This window comes from Jaculus jaculus, chromosome 10 (genome assembly GCF_020740685.1).
Source record: "Jaculus jaculus isolate mJacJac1 chromosome 10, mJacJac1.mat.Y.cur, whole genome shotgun sequence".
Taxonomy (NCBI): domain Eukaryota; kingdom Metazoa; phylum Chordata; class Mammalia; order Rodentia; family Dipodidae; genus Jaculus; species Jaculus jaculus.
This window is the reverse complement of record NC_059111.1, coordinates 99,581,072-99,602,812: the sequence shown is the minus strand read 5'-3', so window position 1 is coordinate 99,602,812 and position 21,741 is coordinate 99,581,072. Positions and strand designations below refer to the sequence as shown.

Genomic DNA, 21,741 nt, shown 5'->3' with positions numbered 1-21,741 from the left:
TTTATAAAATAAGCCATAAATTCTTGTCATTTCTTGGAACCTAGGGAAAAAAAAAGATGAAAAGGAAAAAATAGTAGAGAAAATAGTGTCATATACTTTTTAGGGGGGGAGTGGGTCTTTTTGTTTTGTTTTTCAAGTTAAGGTCTCACTCTAGCTCAGGTGAACCTGGAATTCACTATGAAGTCTCAGGGTGGCCTCGAACTCATGACGCTCCTCCTACCTCTGCTGGGATTAAAGGTGTGGGTGACCACACTCGGCTTTTGGGGCCATTTTGTGGCAGGGTGTGTCTCTAGCCCAGGCTGACCTGGAACTCTCAGTGATCTACTACTACTACTACTGCCTCCCAAGTGTTGAGATTAAGAAAGAGTGAGTGCTACCACACTCTACACACATATACTTTCAAGAAGATAACATAAAATTTGCAAATTCAGTACCTTGAACAATGTTACTAGAAGTTTTCAGAGAAGTACTATGTACAGAAGATGTACTGACCAAACATACAATGTAGCTCATATATGTGATGAGACAGTTTATTATTGAAATACAAAAATGAAAGATATTTCAGGGCTGGAGAGATGGCTTAGCGGTTAAGCGCTTGCCTGTGAAGCCTAAGGAACCTGGTTCAAGGCTCGATTCCCCAGGACCCACATTAGCCAGATGCACAAGGGGGCACACGAGTCTGGAGTTTATTTGCAGTGGCTGGAGGCCCTGGCACGCCCATTCTCTTTCTCTCACTCTGCCTTTTTCTCTGTCAGTCTTAAATAAATAAATTAAGAGAAAGATATTTCAATACACAGTAACTCAGAACAAAGAAGTGAAACACTTAATAATATGTTTCAGCCAGGCATGGTGGCACACATCTTTAACCCCAGCACTTGGGAGGCAAAGGTAGGAGGAGTGCCATGAGTTTGAAGCTACCCAGAGACTACTTAGGGAATTCCAGGTCAGCCTGAGCTAGAGTGAGACCCTACTCTGAAAAACAAAAACAAAAAAATCATATGTTTGTCTCTGGAGGGCATGAGGAGTATGAAGATGTAAGCAGGGTCTTCTTACTGGCACTGTCTTATTCTTGGGTTACATTTACTATTGTTCATATTGCTAACAGTTTGGCCATTTTTTTGTTTGGAGGTAGGGTTTCACTCTAGTCCAGGCTGATCTGGAATTTCCCTATGTAGTCTCAGGCTGGCCTTGCAATCACAGTGATCCTCCTACCTCTGCCTCTTGAGTGCTGGTATTAAAGGCATACGCCACCACGCCGGGCAGTTTGGCTATTTTTACGTAGATTCCTCCAGCATTTTGGTTGCTTAATCAACAGGTGCCAAAGGATTGAATTTACACACTTACCTGATTAGACTTTTCTACTGTACTGCTGGGAACTTCAGTAGTGTCCTTTACAAAAAAGTTATCGATGATATGTCTCTCTGCACATTCTTGGCTGCAAACAGGGCATCGAATAACTCCAACTGGAAAAGATAAAATTGCAGATCTCTATTTTAATGTTTTAACACAAATATACTGAGAACTAGACTGACACACTCACTTAAACTATAACTGGGTGAGTTTTGTTTTTATTTCACAAAGTCTTCTCTTTTTAAATTCATATCTTCTTTCCATAAGGGTATGTGTATGAACTTAATGTTATATAAATCTTCCTGATTTTTAAATGACATGTCTTCCCTTCATGTAAGTATCTCCAATAGTTTTTGGGATTTTGTTTGTTTGTTTGTTTTGTTTTGTTTTTTTCTTTTACTTTTTGCTTTGTACTGACTAGCAGCATCTATAGCACTGGTTTTCAAAACAGTATATAAAGAACCACATAAGGGCTAGGGAAGTGGCTCAAAAGTTTAAGGTACTTTCATGCAAAGTCTGCCCCACCCACGTTCAATTCCCAAGCTACCCACACAAAGCTGCAAGAACAGGAGACCCTGGCTAGCCCATACACACACTTGCAAATTAGTAAGAGTTTTTAAAAAAAAAAAAAAGGAGCCACAGAACTGGTTTGTGTTGAGACAGGGTCTTGAAAGAATACCACAACACCTAGCAATTTTTTTTTTTTAATTTATAAACTATCTCAGGTAGTTTCTTGTATTAATAGAATGCTGACTAGTACAACATTCAGAAAGAAATATAGACCTAAGAATAGAACAAATGTATTAAGCAAGAAACAAAAACAAGAGTCATAATAAAAAATCAGTATGTCCAACTTTGATATAAAACTTCAAGTGGTCAAATGATGTTACAAGTGTTAGCTGGGAATAGTGGTGCATGCCTTTAATCCTAGCACTGGGGAGTATGCCATGAGTTCGAGGCTAGCCTGAGAATACATAGTGAATTCCAAGTCACCCTGGGCTAGAGTGAGACCCTACCTCGAAAAATCAAAGACAAAAACATAACAAAAAAAATTACAGTGTTTAAAGAAGGCTAGTGCCAAAACTGAAGACATGTTCAGTATTTGTGTTGTATATTCAAAAGACTAACTAAAACTGTCCAGCTGTGATAATACATTTCACAGCAAAGAAAGATGGAACAGACACTGTTATTTCTTCATCTCAGCACAGCTAAACACTCTGTAGTTACTCTATGAGGCAACAATCTGAGTATAAGACAAAATTAGTGAAACTCAACAGCTATAGACCACACATTTTCTTTAAAGCAACAGGCTTTAATGTTCATGAAAATGAGCATACAAGAAACATTTAAAAAATGAATGAATGAAGAAATAGCTCCACAAAAGCCTGCTTCCTCTACCCAGAATAATAAGAGACAGCTTTACGACATAGAAAACCTTTACACAGTGATCATTCCATTTCAAACATCACAGAAAGTAATGCCAACAGGACCTGATTGGAAGTAAGTTCTCAATGTAGCCCAAGCGGACTTGGAACTCACGCTGTAGTTCTAGGCTGGCCTTAACTCACAGGCTCCTCCTACCTCTGCCTCCTAAAACAGGCTAATTTCTTGATTTGCCCAGAATGAAACTAACTACAAAAGTTTAGTAAGAACATGGGAATTGAATGGCTCTAATCCTAACAAAACATTCACAGGACTAAAACACTGATGAAAAAAATACTGACAAAACAAACCAAAGATAATCTAATGAAATGGAAAGACAATGCTTGTGGGTTAGGATAATCACAGCAATAAAGATGCCCAATCTCTTTGATGCTGTCTATAAGTTTAGAACAATCTAGTACGATCTCAGCAACATTTAAAATATATTTTATTATTTATTTCCAAAGAGAGAGAGAACCAACCCCTTAGCAACATTTTTATAGATAATCATTTTAATAGTTTATGGAAATAAAAATTTATATTAATTTTTTTAAAAAAAGAAAAGTGAGGCATTGTGATGCACACCTTTTAATCCCAACTGTCAGGAAGAAAAGGTAGGAGGACGGCAGTGAGTTGAAGGGCAGCATGAGACTACAGAGCATCAGATCAGCCTGGTGCTACACAGTGAGTTCCAGATCAGTCTGGGTTAGAGTGAGACCCAACCTACAAAAAAACTAAACCAACCAACCAAACAACAAAAGGAGCAGTTTTGGAGCTGGAGAGATGGCTTATCAGTTTAGGTGCTTGCCTGCAAAGCCAAAGGACCCAGGTTTAATTCCCTAGTACCCATGTAAGGCAGGATGCACAAGGTGGCCCATGTGTCTGGAGTTCGTTTGCAGTGGCTAGAGAACCTGGTATTCTCTACCTCAATCAATTAATTAATTTTTAAAAAGCAGTATTGGGCTGGGCGTGGTGGCACATGCCTTTAATCCCAGGCAGTCAGAAGGTAGAGGTAGGAGGATCACTGTGAGTTCAAGGCCACCCTAAGACTACATAGTGAATTCCAAATCAGCCTGGACTAGAGTGAAACCCTACCTTGAAAAACCAAAAAACAAACAAACAAAAAACCAGTATTGGGCTGTAGAGAGATGGCTTAGTGGTTAAGGTATCTGCCTGAGAAGCCTAAGGACTTATGTTCGACTCTGCAGATCCCACATAAGCAAGCATGCAAGGTTGCACATATGTACAAGATGGTGCTTGATCTTGAGTTGGGTTACAGTGGCTGGAAACCCTGATGTGCCAAATCTCTCTCTCTCGTTTTCTCCCTCCTTCCCTCTCTGATAAAAATAAAGGAAAAGGAAAACCTATGATATCTTGGTATTAAAAAGTAGGGATGGAGCCGGGCGTGGTGGCGCACGCCTTTAATCCCAGCACTCAGGAGGCAGAGGTAGGAGGATGGCTGTGAGTTCAAGGCCACCCTGAGACTCCACAGTGAATTCCAGGTCAGCCTGGGCTAGAGTGAGACCCTACCTCAAAAAACCAAAAATAGATAAGTAAATAAATAAATAAATAGGGATGGAAGCCGAGCGTGGTGGTGCATGCCTTTAATCCCAGCACTCGGGAGGCAGAGGCAGGAGGATTGCCATGAGTTCAAGGCCACCCTGAGATGACAGAGTTAATTCCAGGTCAGCCTGGACCAGAGTGAGACCCTACCTTGAAAAAAAAAAAAAAATAGGGATGGAGAGATGGCTTAGTGTTAAGGCACTTGCCTGCAAAACCTAAGGACCCACATTTGACTCTCCAGATCCCATGAAAGCCAGACGCACAAAAGTGAGGCAAGCACAAGGTTGCACAAGCCCACTAGGTAATGCAAATGTCTGGAGTTCAATTGCAATAGTTGAGGCCCTGGCATGCCAATTCTCCGTCTGTCTCTTTTTCTCTAAAATAAAAAAAAAAATTAAACAAATAAAATTAAATAAAAAGCAGTATTAAACCAATGAGACACACAAACTAGTAATACTATTTGGGCTGGAAAGAGGGCTCAGAGATTAAAAGCACTTGTTTGCAAGCTTGGCTGCCCAGGCTCGGTTCCTCAGTAGCCACACCGAAGGCAGATGCACAAAGTGATGCATGTGTCTGTAGTTTGTGTGCAGTGGCAGGAGGCTTTGGAGTGCCTATTCTCTCCAGAGACATGGTGGTGGTTAGAATTACTGCGCTCGGAGATTTGTCACTGGCCTCAGTTGGATTTGGAGCTACCGAGTTTGATGTTTGCCCTGGTTGTTTTAAATCTTGTATTGGCCGAATATTTCTTTGCCATGCCAAATGCCACCTTTTGTAGTGTGAATGTGTATTCTATGCCATTATGATTTTTTTGGTTGTTTGGAGTTTTTTGATATTGTGGCTCACTTAAAAGATCTTGGACTATGGGTATGTTTGAACATCACTGGGATTGATAAAACTATGGGCATAGTTAAAGATAAACTGAATGCATTCATTTTATATCATGCATGGTTATCAGTTTAGGGGCAGCATGTGGTGGTTTGATTCAGGTGTCCCCAATAAACTTAGGTGTTCTGAATGCTAGGTCCTCAGCTGATGGAGATTTGGGAATTAATGCCTCTTAGAGGCAGTGTATTGTTAGGGGGTGTTATAGCCAGTTCCCCCTTACTGGTGTTTGGCACACTCTCCTGTTGCTGTTGTCTACCTTACGTTGGCCAGGCGCTTATGTCCACCCTCTGCTCATGCCATCGTTTCCCCCTGCCATCATGGAGCTTCCCCTTGAGTCTGTGAGCCAAAACAAACCTTTCTCCCAGAAGCTGCTCTTGGTTGAGTGATTTCTACCAGCAATGTGAACCTGACTGCAACACTTTCTATCTGCTTCTTTCTCTCAAATCAGTTAAGAAAAACTGCATCTGTACTGTATGTTTGTAGGCTTTGTTTCAATTCCTAAGCAAAATAGTGTAACAATCATTTGCACAAATAATCAAGATGTTGCCTGTGAAGCCTAAGAACCCAGGTTCAACACCCCAGAATCCGTAGAAGCCAGATGCATATGATGGCACATGCTTCTGCAGTTCGTTTGCATTGGCTAGAGGCCCTGGAGCATCCATTCCCTCTCCTCTCTCTCCAGTCTATCTCTGTCATAAATAAACAGGGCTTGAGAGACGGCTTAGCTGTTAAGGCACCTGCAAAGCTTAAGGACCCAAGTTTGATTTCCCAAAAAGTGATGCATGTGTTTGGAGTTTGTTTGCAGTGGCCAGAGGCCCTGATATGTCTCTATCAGCCTCTTTATCTCTCTCTGTCTCTCTCAAATAAATAAATAAATTTAACAAAAAATAAAAAAAACAAATAATCAAGATGCTTTAGCAATAAAGGGAAGATGCAAATACTATGCCATTTTATATTTAAAAAAAAACAACTTGTACATCTCCAGGTTTTGATAACCATGGCACATCTTTCACTGTTCTGAGGGGTGGTGAAGAGCTACAATATTTATGCAATGTTGCTAACAAGAAGAGACACACAGAGAACCAGAAAGAGACCCAAACAAGCAGGGTCAACTAATGTTTGATAACAACTGCAAAAGGCACCTCTATGCTGACAGTTACTCATGAGTTGAAGACACAAGCTAGTAATTTTCCACAACTGTAGGCTGATACATTGCTATCAAAATCCCAAGCCAGGAGTGGTGGCACATGCCTTTAGTCCTAGCACTTAGGTAGCAGAGTTAGGAGGATTGCCCTGAGTTCAAGGCCACCCTAAGACTACATAGTGAATTCTAGGTCACCCTGGCTAGAGTTGAGACCCTACTTTGAAAAAAACAAAACAAACAAACAAACAAAAGGTCCCAGCAAGTCTTATTGTTTTCTCAAGGTAGGGTCTCACTCTAATCCTGGCTGACCTGGCACTCATTCTATAGTCCCAGGCTAGCCTCGAACTCACATGGATCTTCCTACCTCTGCCTCCCAAGTGCTGGAATTAAAGGCATGGGCAACCAAGCCTGCCTTAAAATCCCAGCAAGTCTTTTTGAAGTTATAGACATTATTGGAAATTATAAGAGGAAAGAAAACGAATCAATCCTGAAAAAAAGAAGAGTGATAAAGTGAAGAGAGGGGTGGGTTGGGGTGATAGTTTAGTGGTTAAAGGTGCTTTCTTGCAAAGCCTGCTGGCCTGGGTTCAACTCCCCAGTACCCACATAATGCCAGACATACAAGTGGCACATGTATGTGGAACTTGTTTGTAGTGGCAAGAGCTCCCAGTGCCCCATATTCTCTCACTTCTCTCTCCTTGCAAATAAAAATATTTTTGGATCCCAAGGCAAACAAGTACATGAATTTTCATGCTACTAGCCACTAGGTAAATACAATTAAGACTATGATGAGCTATCACTAATATTTAGTACAATGACTAATAAAAAAAAATGTTGATAATACCAAATATTGGCAAAAATGTGGAAAAAATTGTATCTCTTATATACCATGAGAGTCAATACAAATGATAGCCACTGTCGAACACAGTTCTGACTATTTCTTTAAAAGTAAACACACAGGGGCTGCAGAGAAGGCTCAGTGACTAGGGCACTTGCCTACAAAGCCTAGCGATCCAGGCTGGAGAGATGGCATAGCAGTTAAGGCACTGCCTGGGAAGCATGAGGACCCAGATTCAATTCTCCAGGTACCATGTAAGCCAGATGCACATGGTGGCACCTATGTCTGGAGTTCGTTTGCAGCGGCTAGAGGCCCTGGTGTACCCATTCATTCATTCTCTCATTTCTCTCTGCTTGCAAAAAAAAAAATTTTTTTTAAAAGCCTAACAATCTGAATTCTATTCCCCAGTACCCATGTAAATCCAAATGGACAATGTGGCTCATGCTTTGCACATCCATCTGGAGTCCATCTGCAGCAGCCATGGCCCTGGGGCTTCCATTATCTCTGCCTGCCTCTCTTCTATCTCTATTTGCAAATAAAAAAATTTTAAAAAGGAAAAAAAGCAATATATAAAGGATGAGATTGAGGCTCAGTGGTACAGTAGTCTAGCATAAGGCCCTGGGTTATATTTCCAGCACCACAACACACCCCCAAAAATTCAACATATTGATCATATAAATCAGTAATTCCCCTCAAATAGCCCCCCCAAAGTATAAACAAAAATCCCCATAAAAATCTGAAAATGTGAGCTGGAGAGATGGCTTAGTGGGTAAGCGCTTGCCTGTGAAGCCTGAGGGCCCTGGTTCGAGGCTGGATTCCCCAGGACCCATGTTAGCCAGATGCACAAGGGGGCGCTCGCACCTGGAGTTCATTGGCAGTGGCTGGAGGCCCTGGTGCGCCCATTCTCTCTCTCTCTCTCTCTCTCTCTCTCTCTCTCTCTCTCTGACTCTTTCTCTGTCTGTCACTTTCAAATAAATAAATAAACATAAAACAACAACAAAATTTTTTTAAAAATCTGAAAATGTTAATGGTTAAGCAAGCAGAGGAACAGCCATATTATGGAAATGTAGGCAACAGTAAAAAAAATGCTTAATAAACTGGATGATCATCCTGAATACAATAAAGTCAATTTCTAGGTCAATCATGAATTCCCTTCATATACTCTCCAAATGATAGGATTCTAAAGACAGGCAACATAGTAGTGGGTTCCCTAAAATTAACAATGGTAGTAGGAAGAAAGAGTGGCTGTGCCTATCAGGTAGCATGCAGGACACCTCTTGGTGGTGATGCTTTTCTGTGTTGATGGGAAGGTGAAGCCGAAGTTCTCTGGATACAGAATGTTGCATACATAGAGGCAAAATAAGGTCCTTTAGAAAAATAAACCTTTACTTTTAACCTTTGTATTGAACCCAATAGTCCTGTGCCTGTTAGGTAAATCTCTATGAATATACTGTGAAGCTTAATGTCTGCTATAGTGTCTGATGAAAATAATATCCTCCCCTGACCCCCAAAAGCTCAAATGCTGTAAGAGAATCATCAGAAACTTACAGAACCCTTGGCTGATTGGAGACAGGTCTGTAATTCTATGGTGCAGGAGAAAGAGGCCCGAAGATCCCAAGTTCCAGGCTAGCCTGGTCTCCACAGTGAGACCGTGTCTCAAAATGCCAAGAAAGAAGAGATTTCCTGGCTTTTGCTACAGGCTATCGACCAAATGTGCCCCTTAATTTACTTGTTAGATGCACAGGTTTATGTCTTTCTTTGTTGCCAAGGACAATCCTGAAATTCTGATCCTACTGCCTCCACCTCCCAAGGAATGCGATTACAGGTCTATACCACCATACAGTTTTTCTTGTTTCTTTTAAAGAGGAATTGTTATTTTACTGACAGAGGTTACACAAATCTACATGGGGTGGCTTGAATCAGGTATCCCTATAAACTCTTGTGTCCTGAATGCTTGATCCTCAGCTGAGGGCAACCTGGGAGGTGTAGCCTTGCTGGAGGAGGTCTCTGGGGATGGGCCTTGAGATTTATTAGTCCCTAGCTTGCCAGTGTTACCTTGCTCTCTCTGCAGTTTTAACCTGCTGTTACAGACCTGATGTCTAGGCTCTGCTCATAAAATGCATTCCCCTGCCTCCATGAAGCTTCCCCTTGAGACTATAAGATAAAAATTATAAAAACAAAACTTTCCTTTCATCAGCTGCTTTTGGTGGGGCTTTTTCAGCAATAAGGTAACTGTGAGAGAAAACTGACTCTGTAGCTTTTGACCTTTTGGAACTGATTTGTTGGAGAAATATAGAACAATACTGAAACTTTAGGACTATGAGATGCCTTGAAGTGGTATAAGTACAGTGTGACGGATTCTTGAGAGCTGGCAGACCTAATACAGAAAGAACTATGGGCTACATAGACCTGGCTTATGACAGGAAGAAACCGGCTTTGTCTGCACTGGGCTAGAAGCAGTTTGTGTTAAATGAAATCTGTATTCTGTCTGTCATGAGAATTTGTGCAGGGAAAAACTTATAAGAAATGGACTGGTATGAACAGAAGGACTTGGCAGAGAATATACTGTAAATCTGGGCTAGAGACTCGGCCTGCTTCAGCTGCAATTGTATGAGACATTATCGCCATTGAGACCAGGCCAGCTGTTCTGCATCGGGACAGCAGAAAGTACGTGAACAGCTTTGAAAGTAAGGGACCTGAATGAAGGCTTGATTCTCCCCTGGGTTTAACAAATTCAGTGCTATGGGAGTATAACAGATGCAGAAAAGGGACATTGGATTTGCAATGTGGTTTGTTTGGAAATGGCCACTGGGAGATGTGAGGCATGGTTGTTGCAGTCCTGCATGGAGACCCAATGAAGAATAATCCATGAGATGTCAGGAATGTGAGACAGCTGCCAAGGAGAGCTACAGACTCAGAAAGGAGTTTTCCCCAGGCTACACTGCATGTCAGACCTTCAGAGGCCATGTGTCTTAATAGCAATCTGTCTGCTTCTTTCCTTTGTCAAATCACTCAGATGCCCTATGTATAGGATGTTTAACTGCTGTATAGACAAGGAAATTATGATGTGAGATCATCTCCATCTTCTCCTTCCCCCACCCCCTTGGTGTTTTGAGGCAGGGTCTCGCTCTAGCCCAGGCTGACCTGGAATTCACTATGGAGTCTCAGCTTCTTCAAATTCAGGAACTCAGAGCAGCTGCAAGGTAATGCCATGATGACTGAAAGACCATTTCAACTTTGAAACAGTACAGCATATCACATCCAATGGTAAGAACACAGACCTACGTTTCCTCTCAGAACTATAAAAATAAAAACAAATCTTTTCTCCTTTTATTTATTGCTATAACCAAGAGCACAATTCCCACTAAGAAGAATCTTAGTGTTGTAAATAAAAACAAATTGTGTGTTCCTTCTGGGGCTACTGTCATTGTTTTCTTCTGTGAATACATAAAAATTACACATTCAAACAATAAGCATATGTTCAGAGCAGATAATTCACATAGCCTTGGATAAAAAGAGGTCTTCCTTTCTCATTTGTGGTTCTCAAAAATCAAAGAGTGTGTAAGGAATGCAAATGTTGAGCCAAGAAAGAACAGTGGGAACAGGAGCCCAATCTCCGTTCCTGTTGCACTTGGGAACAGGATATCCTCGATGGTTTACCCTAGTGACTCATGCTGCCACTGGGTTACAGAACCCAGGATAAGCTGCTTTAGCAGTGCACAAACAAGATTCCATGAACAGCAATGAATACTCAGAGTCCCCTGTCTGGAAGCCAATTTGGAGTGACAGGTCTGCATCATGTTACTAGTATCTTTGAGTGTTCTATCTCACTGGACTTAGACAAGTAGTAAAATTCACTTCTAAGATGTAGTGGGCTAAAGTAGTAACTGACACAGCAAATCTGTCTTCATGCTGGGCATGGTGGCACATACTTTTAATCCCAGCATTTGGGAAGTTGAGGTAGAAGTACTGCTGTGAGTTTGAGGCCACCCTGAGACTACATAGTGAATTCTAGGTCAGCATGGGCTAGAGTGAAACCCTACCTCAAAAGAAAGGGGGGAGGGGGCTGGAGAGATGGCTTAGCAGTGAAACCTAAGGACCTAGGTTCAATTCTCTAGGTCCCACATAAGCCAGATGCACATGGTAGCATATGTGTCTGGAGTTCATTTGCAGTGGCTAGAGGCCCTGGCGCACCCATTCTCTTCTCTCTCTCTTTCCCTTTGTCTCTAATAAATAAAAAAATTAAAAAAAAAACTGTCTTCACAATATGAAACCTAGTGGACTTTAACATAGTAAGACAAAATAGACTTTACAACAAGGACTATCTCCAGAGCATATTGCCTAAAATCACTAAGTTAAAACTTCAAGAAGACATTCCTAAATGTGTATACACCAGATTCACATTATAACAATAAAAAATAAATACATGGCTACCATCCTGAAACTACAGAGTGAATTTCAGGTCAGCCTGGAGTACAGTAAGACCCTACCTCAAAAAGCCAATAAATAAATATCACTAAAAAGATAAATTCACATTATGGTTAATATTCAATTCAGGCTCAACAATCAATGAGAATAGCCAATAGAATCAGCAAAGATATAAAATCAAATAACTCATCAAGAGCCACCAAACATCAGCAAAATGAAAATTTACATGTGAACCTGAAAGAACTAAAAACAGGTTATAGATGTAGCTCAGTTGGAATAGTGCTTGTCTACTATGCATGAAGTACTAGGTTCAATCCCCAGGACTCCAGAAAACAGGCATGGTGGCACGTGACTAATGTCAGCACAGGCCATCCTTAGCTACCCAAGACGCCAAAGTTAATAATGTAGGCTGGAAGCCAGGTGTGGTGGTGCATGCCTTTAACCCAGTACTTAGGAAGCAGAAGTAGGAGGATCGCTGTGAGTTTGAGGCCACCAGGAGACTATGTAGTGAATTCTAGTCAGCCCAGGCTAGAGTAAGACTCTACCTAAAAAATTAACAACAACAACAAAAAAAAAAAGTGGTGGTACATGCTGTTAATCCCAGCACTTGGCAGGCAGAGGTAGAAATGCCATGAATTTGAGGTCACCCTGAGACTAGTGAATTCCAGGTTAGCCTGAGCTATAATTAGACTCTACATCAAAAAACCAGAGTAGTAATAATAATAATGTAGGCTAGGGTAGGAAAGTCACGAACAGTCACAGTGGACCCTATGAATTTGACCATGGGCCCAGCCAGCCAAGAAATACTGGTACCAAATTAGCATAACTATTATGGGGTAACTACTTGATCTTTGATTGGATCTGAAGCCTGCTGCACATGAGGGATTCATGCCTGGTGCTGAAAACTTAGTCAAAAGCCTACCTGGCAGGGTCTTTGGGCTGGGGTGGGTAGGCGGGTAAGGAGTAAAGAATGGAGCTAGTACAGTTGTTTGACTACGGAAGTACGCTGTACCTGTCAAACTGCCCTCCAGATATTTCACTTGTGCCCCGAGATTAGTGCTGCTCTCACCCTTGGTCACAGGGACTAGTCGAAAAAAAGGGGCTCATTGAAAAGTGAATGGGAAAGAGGACACAAGCAGGCATTAGGAGGAAGGGGATGGTAATCAAACTATGCACATGTCAAAAAAAAAAAAAAAAAAGGTTAAATAAGCAGGGCATGGTAATATAAGCTTTTAACCCCAGGAGGCAGGTAAGCCTGGACTAGAGTGAGACCCAACCTTTAAAAAAAAAAAAAAAAAAGTTAAATAGGTAAAACTGTGTATAACAAAGATCTTCAGATTAATTTCTCTCATTTATCAAAGAAAGACATGTAGGCTATTGTATCTTTTGGGTTTTTTAAAAAAGAGAGAAACTAAAAACATGTAGCCTGTTTCATAACCAGAATGAGATTATCTCAAATTTGTGACAGAACTGGAAATTTTCAAGTTATTTGGAAATGAAACTTACCTTCAAAAAAAATCATGTGTAAAAGGATGATTTTAAAATTAATGATGTAAATTTCTAATTGAAAAACAATATGACAATTAAACTTGGAATACTCATTAGGCTTTTAGACTATAATGCTACAGTACTCTAAGATGGAGGTGGTATTTCAAACAAGTACCTTTAACCACTGAGATGTCTCTAGCCCAAGGGGTGGTATTTCAGAATACAAACAATGGAACAGAACAAGAATCCAGAAATAAAAAAACACATAGAATGTACAAATCTTTATTACAGTCTCAAGAAGACTGAAAAAAACATTAAATATATTATAGAAATGAGGCAATCCTAAAATGTGTCTTGAATTAGTGAATCCAAAGTAGAATGAAAGACAGTATTGTGAAAAAAAGAAAAAGAAATCAAAGACAAATCTTAAGGATAGACTTACACATTAAAAAAAAAGACAAGATTCTTAGCTACAAAGGAAGATGGAAAATAGTGGAAAGAGCAGGTAGAACAGACTTAGCAGAAGAAAGATACTGTTATCTGTGTCTGACTATCAGGCTATTGGAATAAGGGACACCAAGAAACTGGAATCTCCCCAGGCATCTTAGGGAAGAGAGAAAGGATGAGCCTGATGCCAGCCATGAGGCATTTGCCTCAGGGAAGATTTTGATGACATTCCAGGAAAGCTGCAATGGAGAGGATGAGATGGATGTGTAGGTAAATAAAAATCTGATGATCCATTGGCAAACCAATCATGCATTAAGTCCACATAGGCCCAGTTACAGATAAGCAGAAGACATTTAGCCTTACCCCTTCTCCCAGTTTATCAGGGCCTCCTAGGTGACCCCCCCCCCCCAACAACTAAACTAAAAGTTTAGAGTAGTAAGTCATTAGCAGCCAAGCTTGTCTAACAGTGTGTGGATGTGTTAAAGTTCATGCACCTAGAAAGTCCCAAAGTACATGAGATTTTGGATGTTGGAAGAGGGACAAACTCACAAGGTCTTTGCTAATAAATACAGGAGAGAGGAGAGAGAAAAAAAAAAAAAAGACCTAGGCAGTGTTAGGAAAAGATTGTACCTGCCTTGAATACTCAACCAATGAAGAAAGGGAAGAAGAGTCCCATGTCAGGGTTATAAAAACTACAAGAGCCAGGCACGGTGGCACAAGCCTTTGATCCCAGTACTTGGGAGGCAAAGGTTGGAGGATGGCTACACATTCAAGGCCAGCCTGAGGACTACACAGGGAGTTCTAGGTTGGCCTGGGCTAGAGTGAGACCCTACCTTAGAAACACAACAGCTGACAAGGACAACAAAAACCGCTCTCTGTACTCCAACAGGATGCCATCCCTTTGTCTCAGCTGGCACCTACTGAAATAAAGCCTCACTTTCACTGCTCAGTCTCTCAGGCTCTATTAAGAGAGGTTGCCGGGTGTGGTGGCATAGGTAGAAGGACTGCTGAGAGTTTGAGGCCAGCCTGAGGGGAAAAAAAGGGGGGGTATATTTTCCTCTTAGTGTATCAAACCTTGACTGGAACTGCTTAATTATAAATCATTCGTGCTTTCTAATTAAACCCAAACCTCATGTCATTACCCTGAACATGGAGTTGGAGGGTCACTGAGTCTCTTTGTCTTTCTTCCTAATGTGACTGCATTGAATAAATTTCCCTTTTCTGCCGTTAGGTATTAATTTGGCTCTTTTAATTGGATATCAAAGGACAGGCTGCCTGAGCCTGGTTTGGGGTTATTAGGGCTCAGGCTCTGACCCTAATTACTCCAGTAGCACAAGTGATTGAAAAAAAAAGGACCGCATAGTCAGGAAGGAGGCACATGCCTATAATCCCAGGCCAGTTCAAGTCCATCACTGGCTATGTAAGAATTAAGAGGCCAGGCGAGGCTACATAAAACCTGTCTCAAAATAAACAGGTGGGTTGAAGAGACAGATGATTCAGTGATTAAGACACGTGCTGGCAAAGCTGAACGGTCTGGGTTTGACTTCCAAATATCCACGTAAAGTCAGATGCACAAAGTAGCACAAGTGTCTGGAATTCATTTTCAGTGTCAAGAGACCCTGGCACTCCCAGTCTGATTCATTCTCTCTCTCTCAGCTTGCAAATAAATAATTCTCTCTCAAATAAAATATATACATATATATGTGTGTGTATGTATATATATATATATGTATATGTATACACACATACACACATATATGTATGTATGTATATATGTATGTATTTTAGGCTTACCGGTTAAGATACTTGTCTGATGTTGGGAGCCATAGCTGCTCTTTGACCTTGGGAGCTAAGGGTGTTCTCTTATCTCTTAATACAAAGGAGATCTCATGATCTGCAGCTGCTCTTTCACCCTGGGACCTAGGGTGATCTCTAATCTCCTAATCTCCTGATCCTAAAGCATTGTTTAGTATACAGCCTAGGAGGAGTGAGCGCCTGATTCTAAGGCATTGTTTAGTATACAGCCTAGGTGGAGTGGGCGCCTGATAGAGGAAAACTGACCTTAGGCACGTAAGCATTATCAAAAAAGTTCTGTCTTCCATATATAAGCTAAGTCTGCCTGGATAAACCTCGAGGCCTTGACAAACACATAGCATGGTCTCCTTCTTGTGTCTGCTTGCCTTCTCCCATTCAGGTTAACTTCCCCTCGGGTCCTTGTTCAACTCCCCGCTGGCCAAGGCAGCCTGAGAAGCCTAAGGATCCAGGTGCAATACCCCAGTACCTAGGTAAGCCAGATGCACATGTGTCTGGAGTTTATCAGCAGTGGCTAGAGGCCCTAGCATGCCCACTCTATCTCCCTCTGTCTACCCCACCCCACCTCTCAAAGTAAGTAAAATTACTTTTAAAAATATTTTTTAAAGCCAAACAGCAACAAAAAATAAATTGGCCTGGTAAGAATTCTAAACCAAACTGATATGTAAGGTACAAGTTTGGCCCAGAGAAATAAACAATGAGAGCTTGGCTCAACAATAGCACAAGAAGTTTATTTAAGGTAAACACTTAGAGAAGGGGACTGTAGCAGAGGACCCAAGGGCCTACCTTGGGTTCACCGAATGGGGTACTTGTAGGGTCCACAGAGGAATGAAGTCGGGGAAGAGAGGATGGGAAGTTTTGCCGCTAGCCAATCCTATTAGAAAAGGAAATGGGAGCGGCTGCTACTCATCGCATTAAGAGGAAGGAAGTGGGGGCAGGAAGTTTTAGTTTAGTGAGAAAAAAAATAGCTATTCTAGTTCTTGGGATTTTTTTCCAATATAAGATGGAGGTTCCTAGAGCAAACAGAATATATTGTTAATGATTAAGTGAAACATACTAGCTGAAAATTACTGTGATTAAGTCTGACATAACAGTCTTCATAATAAAACACAACAAGAGTTATGTTTAGTTATGTTGCCAATTTGGCAGATTTTTAGGTTCCTAAATTCACTTACTTTACAATTTTTATTAGTACAAACTTATTTGTAAGTATGTAACACATTTACATGAGTTCAAAAGTCAAAAACCATCTGTCCTTATTACTCTATTCCATTCCCCTCACTCTGCTTAGTTAGAGAGGGAGCATGATGGGGGGGGGGGGAGAGAGAGAGAGAATGGGCGCGCCAGGACCACCAACCACTGCAAACCAACTCCAGATGCATATGCCACCTTGTGCATCTGTCTTACATGGGTCCTGGGGAATCAAACCTAGGTCCTTAGTCTTCACAGGCAATCACCTTAACCGCTAAGCCATCTCTCCAGCCCATTTTTATTTTTTTGAGGTAGTCTTGCTCTAGCCCAGGCTGACCGGCAATTCCCTATGTAGCCTCAGGATGGCCTTGAACTCACAGTGATCCTCCTACTTCTGACTGCTGAATGCTAGGATTAAAGGGATGCTCAGTAGAGAGACAGAGAATGGATGTGCCAGCAGGGCCTCCAGCCACTACAAACAGCCATGGGCCACCATAAGCATCTGGCTTTATGTGGGTACTGGGGAATTGGGTCTTTAGGCTTTGCAGGCAAATGCCTCAACCATTGAACCATCTCTCTAGCCCAAGGTAACTACTTTTATTAAAACCATTTGTTCTAATTTTTCTTTTCAATACTTAATTTTTCTTTTCCTAGAAGCTTTTCCACAAAAGTATTTCTTTTTTATAAACAAAAAAAAGCAGCTGGTAATGTATGCACTGTACTGCAGCTTGCTCTGGTTCACTTAACACAGTCTGGTGGCCGTGCCACACTAGTACTTCTAGTTCTTCTCCACAGTGTGGAAATATATTCTGATTATACAGCAAACACCTCTGGTGGTTTATTTCTACTCATTTGTATTATAAATGGCAAAATATTTTGAACTAAAGGTCCCTAAAAAGCACTACTCTTACTTCGAGCAAGCATGAATGGACTGATCAAATTGTGATGTTGGAGAGATGGAATGCTGCATGTGTTAGGTTGGGACAGATGGACTCACTATGTGGTGACAGAGACTTAAGGAAGAAGGTTATCCATATTCCTCAAGAAACCACCCAGCCATTATCCCTTCCTTGTCTGAACAATGCCGCCGCCCCCCGCCCCCAGTCATGATTTCCTATCCCCTTATCTTGTAAGGTCACAGTTCTGGTCTCACACCCTAGATATTTTAAATGGCTAATACAGAGAACAAAGGAGTTCTTTTCCCTTCCTCACCTTCCCCCAACTGAAGAGCCCTATGAAGTACAATATCTGGAATCTCAAGTTGGCTGTGCTCTGCTCCTGAGAGTAAGTCCTGGCAGCTCATACTTTTCCCGGATATAAAAGCTTCCATCTTTGCCTCAGAATGGTTTCTGTGGTCTTGGTAACTCCCAAACCTTACAATGTCAGAGGCAAATTATCGGGAGACCTTAGCCCCCTAAATGCCATTTATTGCCCACCTCTGTGTCTAACCTAACATCCACGAGACTATCAGGGGATCAGGTATGACCTTTTCAGCATGTACTAGACCACCAGCTTCTATCAACCCAAGGGCTAAGAGTGTCATCATACAGCATCTGAAGCACATAGTGGAGACCTCCCGCCCTTTCGCTGTAAGCCACCTACCTGATGGTTAGCGCATGTACTATAAAAATGCCCTGATTTATAACATTTCTTTGTTCTGTAGCTCTATGAATTTGTTAACATGTTGGAACATGGATTTGGAATAACCTAAATCTCTGTTCCTCAGCCATAGTCACTCATCTATGGCTCCAGTTTAAATGGTCTCTCATTCCTTTTGTTTTGTACTTTCAAGGTAGGGTGTCACTCTAACCCAGGATGACCTCACTCTGTACTCCCAGGCTGTCCTCAAACTCTCAGTGATCCTCCTACCTGTCTCTGCTGGAATTTAAAAAAAAAGCATGTGCCACCATGCCTGGCTCTTATTCCCTTTGAAGTGAAAGCTGTCTTCTGCATTGACATTGTCTATATATCACCTTATACTTATGGAAAAAGTTTATTTAAAATATCCCTAGAAGTGGGTTTATGGGTCAAAGAATAAAAGGACTTGCAATATTCAGAAATGCCCAAATGTACTCTCATTATAAATGTATGCTACTCAATTTTCAAAGTCTCAAATAGAGTATGTTAACACGTTTTTACTGTTGCCCAACAGATAAAACCTTAATAACGGTTTTAATCCCTAAACTTCATATTGTACAGTTTAACATTTTTTCATAACTCATTTTTATTTATATGGTATGTTACTGTCTTATCTATTTTTATATTTATTCATATGTTTACAAAACCTAAGAATCAAAATCAACATCCAGCACAATTTTTTAACAGCAATACTGACTGTATCATGCATATATTTTTCTTAAAGATGACAATATAGAATAGTATTCAGTGTATCATAATGAAGATTATCAGGGCAATAAGTACATATAAATAAGTACATATAAATGTGAAATTAAAAGTCATTTCAGGACTTCCGGCCAAGATGGCGACCACCTAGCTGCGCTGCAAATACCGAGGAAAGAAAGGCAAGAAATTAAGGGTTATCAGGGTCTTCTTGCCAGTGGGAGGGCACAGAGTGGGGAAAAAAAAGAAATCGCGGATCCCCTCTCAGGTGGGTAGTCCACCCCCCCATACAGCCACCACGCCCCGCCCCCCAGTGGCTGTGCCCGCCAGCCCGCTGGACTGTGCTCTGATCACACACCCGCTGGGACCTCCACCACACGGGACCTCCGCCGCTGTGCTCTGATCATGCGTGCTGGCCCGCCACGCTGTGCTCGGTTCACACACCCGCAGGGACCACCTCCGCTGTGATTAGGCGGCTGCCAGACCCCCACTGCTGTGCTCCAATCGCGTGCCCGCCGGCTAGCCTCTACTGTGCCCCGATCCTGTGCCCGCAGCAGCTGCCTCTGCACTACAATTGCACGTGCAACGGGCCCAGTCCCACAGCAAGGGCCACACAAGCCCACACTGAGTCACTAGCGCCAGCGCAGGTGCCATCCCCTACATGTCCATTGCCGCCCATCCCCCACTCCCCTGAGGTGGGAGAGCGCAGACTGTTTGCAGGTCCCAGTGTTCCCAGCCAGAGTTTGGGCAGCTTCAGGGCTTGCTACCTCAGTCCCCTTCCAAGCTCGAAGGCAGGCAGCTTTGGTGCCCTACTGGATGAGAATTCAGGCAACATTGGTGCCCCTGTCAGGCAGTAGATAGGCGGCTTTGGTAAGAGAGAGCAAAAACCCAGGCTGCTTGGCAACTGCCCCAGGCTGCCTTGGATTCTCTATGAGCTACAGCCCAGGCTGGTCCACCCACCTACCTGCACATACACTGACATGGGTAGATCACAACGCAAAAGAAATAACAAGAAAATTCAAATGCAAGAAAATCCAGATAGATCACCCACTCCAAAAAGGATTACATCTAACCCAAAACATAGAAGAGTGTTTAGGACCAGAACATCAAGTGGAAGCTATGAGCAATGCAACCCTGACCAACTTACTGCTAGAACTTGCAGAAAAGCAACAAAGGACAGATAATCATGTGGATGCTACCATCACTAAGCTAGAGCAATATGATAAGACACTGGAAGGACTTCAAAGAGAGCTAAGAGAGTTGAGGGAGAGTGAAAAAAAAGAGGACCTTAAAAATAGCTGGCCACACTAAATGAAAACAAAGAAATGCAAGGATGATTTCCAAGAATCATCAAGAAAATCAGAAAATGAGGTGAAAAGGGAGCTGGACATAGTGATGGAAGTGATACATAGGAAAGTAGTAGAAAATGCAAACTTAACTGAACAAGTCCAAAACTCTCTAGAGGCTCTCAAGAATAGAGTCAGCGAAGTGGAGGATAGAAACTATGATCTGGAAGACGGGATGGAAGAAACAGTTCGAGAGTTCAAAAATATCAGTAACTTCAAAAGTTCCTGTGAACAGAACATGAGGGAATTGTGGGATACACTTAAACGTCCTAATATCAGAATCATTGGAATACCAGAAGGAGAAGAATTTCAGACCAAAGGCACGGAGAACTTATTTAACACAATAATTGAAGAAAACATCCCCAGTCTCTTAAAAGAAACACCCATCAAGATACAAGAAGCAAACAGAACTCCTAACCGACTGGACCAAAGGAGAAACTCCCCAAAACATATTATCATTAAGACTCTAAACATTGACACCAAATAAAAAGTCCTAAAAGCAGCTAGGGAAAAACAGCACACCACTTTCAAAGGAAACCCCATCAGAATTACTTCAGACTTCTCAATGGAAACCCTGAAAGCTAGAAGGGCCTGGAATGAAACTCTCCAAACTCTAAGAAACTATAGCTTCCAACACAAACTACTCTACCCGGCAAAAGTCTCCCTTCTAATAGATGGTGAAAGAAAAACTTTCCATGACAAAACTCAGCTTTACAATTATATGAACACAAAACCAAACCTACAGAAAGTATTCCAGGAAATTCTCCACAGAGAAGAAACAAATAACCAAACACAAATGCCTACAAAGAAGCAGATCACAACAACCAAATCCAGAATAGACACAAAAAATTTCAAATTCCATGAAAACACCAACACACCTCTACCATCACAACATGTCAGGGATCAAATCAAATCTCACAATCATCAGCCTAAATATTAATGGCCTTAATTCACCCATCAAGAGACACACGCTAACAGGGTGGATCAAAAAATTAGACCCCTCAATCTGCTGCCTTCAAGAAACCCACCTTACCACTAAAAACAGAAACCTCCTCAGGGTGAAAGGGTGGAAAACAATATTCCAAGCAAATGGGAATAAGAAACAAGCACGTGTAGCTATATTAATATCGGATAAAATTGACTTCAAGCCAAAAATAATCAAAAAAGACAAAGAAGGCTACTTCCTACTTATCAAGGGAATGATCAAATAAGAGGATATTACAGTCATAAATCTGTATGCACCAAACACAGGGGCACCACAGTTCATAAAAAAAAAAAACAAAAACAAAAAACCCTACTTGACAGTAAAACAGAAATAACCACCAACACCATCATAGCTGGGGACTTCAGCACACCATTATCAGTAACAGACAGATCATCCAAACAAACTCAACAGGGAAGTAAGAGACCTCAACAACACCATACAACACTTAGACCCAATGGACGTCTACAGAACTTTCCATCCCCAATACACAGACTACACATTCTTC

At 41.6% G+C, this 21,741-nt stretch overlaps 1 protein-coding gene across 3 annotated transcripts in view; it reads right to left on the bottom strand.

Moving 5' to 3' along the window:
• The window catches only part of Trim24 (tripartite motif containing 24), a 104,502-nt gene that overhangs the window by 53,851 nt on the left and 28,910 nt on the right, over positions 1-21,741 (bottom strand). For all 3 annotated transcript variants that reach the window (XM_004661177.2, XM_004661178.2, XM_045160362.1), the window contains exon 2: positions 1,345-1,463. In XM_004661177.2, the coding sequence (XP_004661234.1) occupies positions 1,345-1,463 (119 nt within the window). The remainder of the gene's footprint in view (positions 1-1,344; positions 1,464-21,741) is intronic.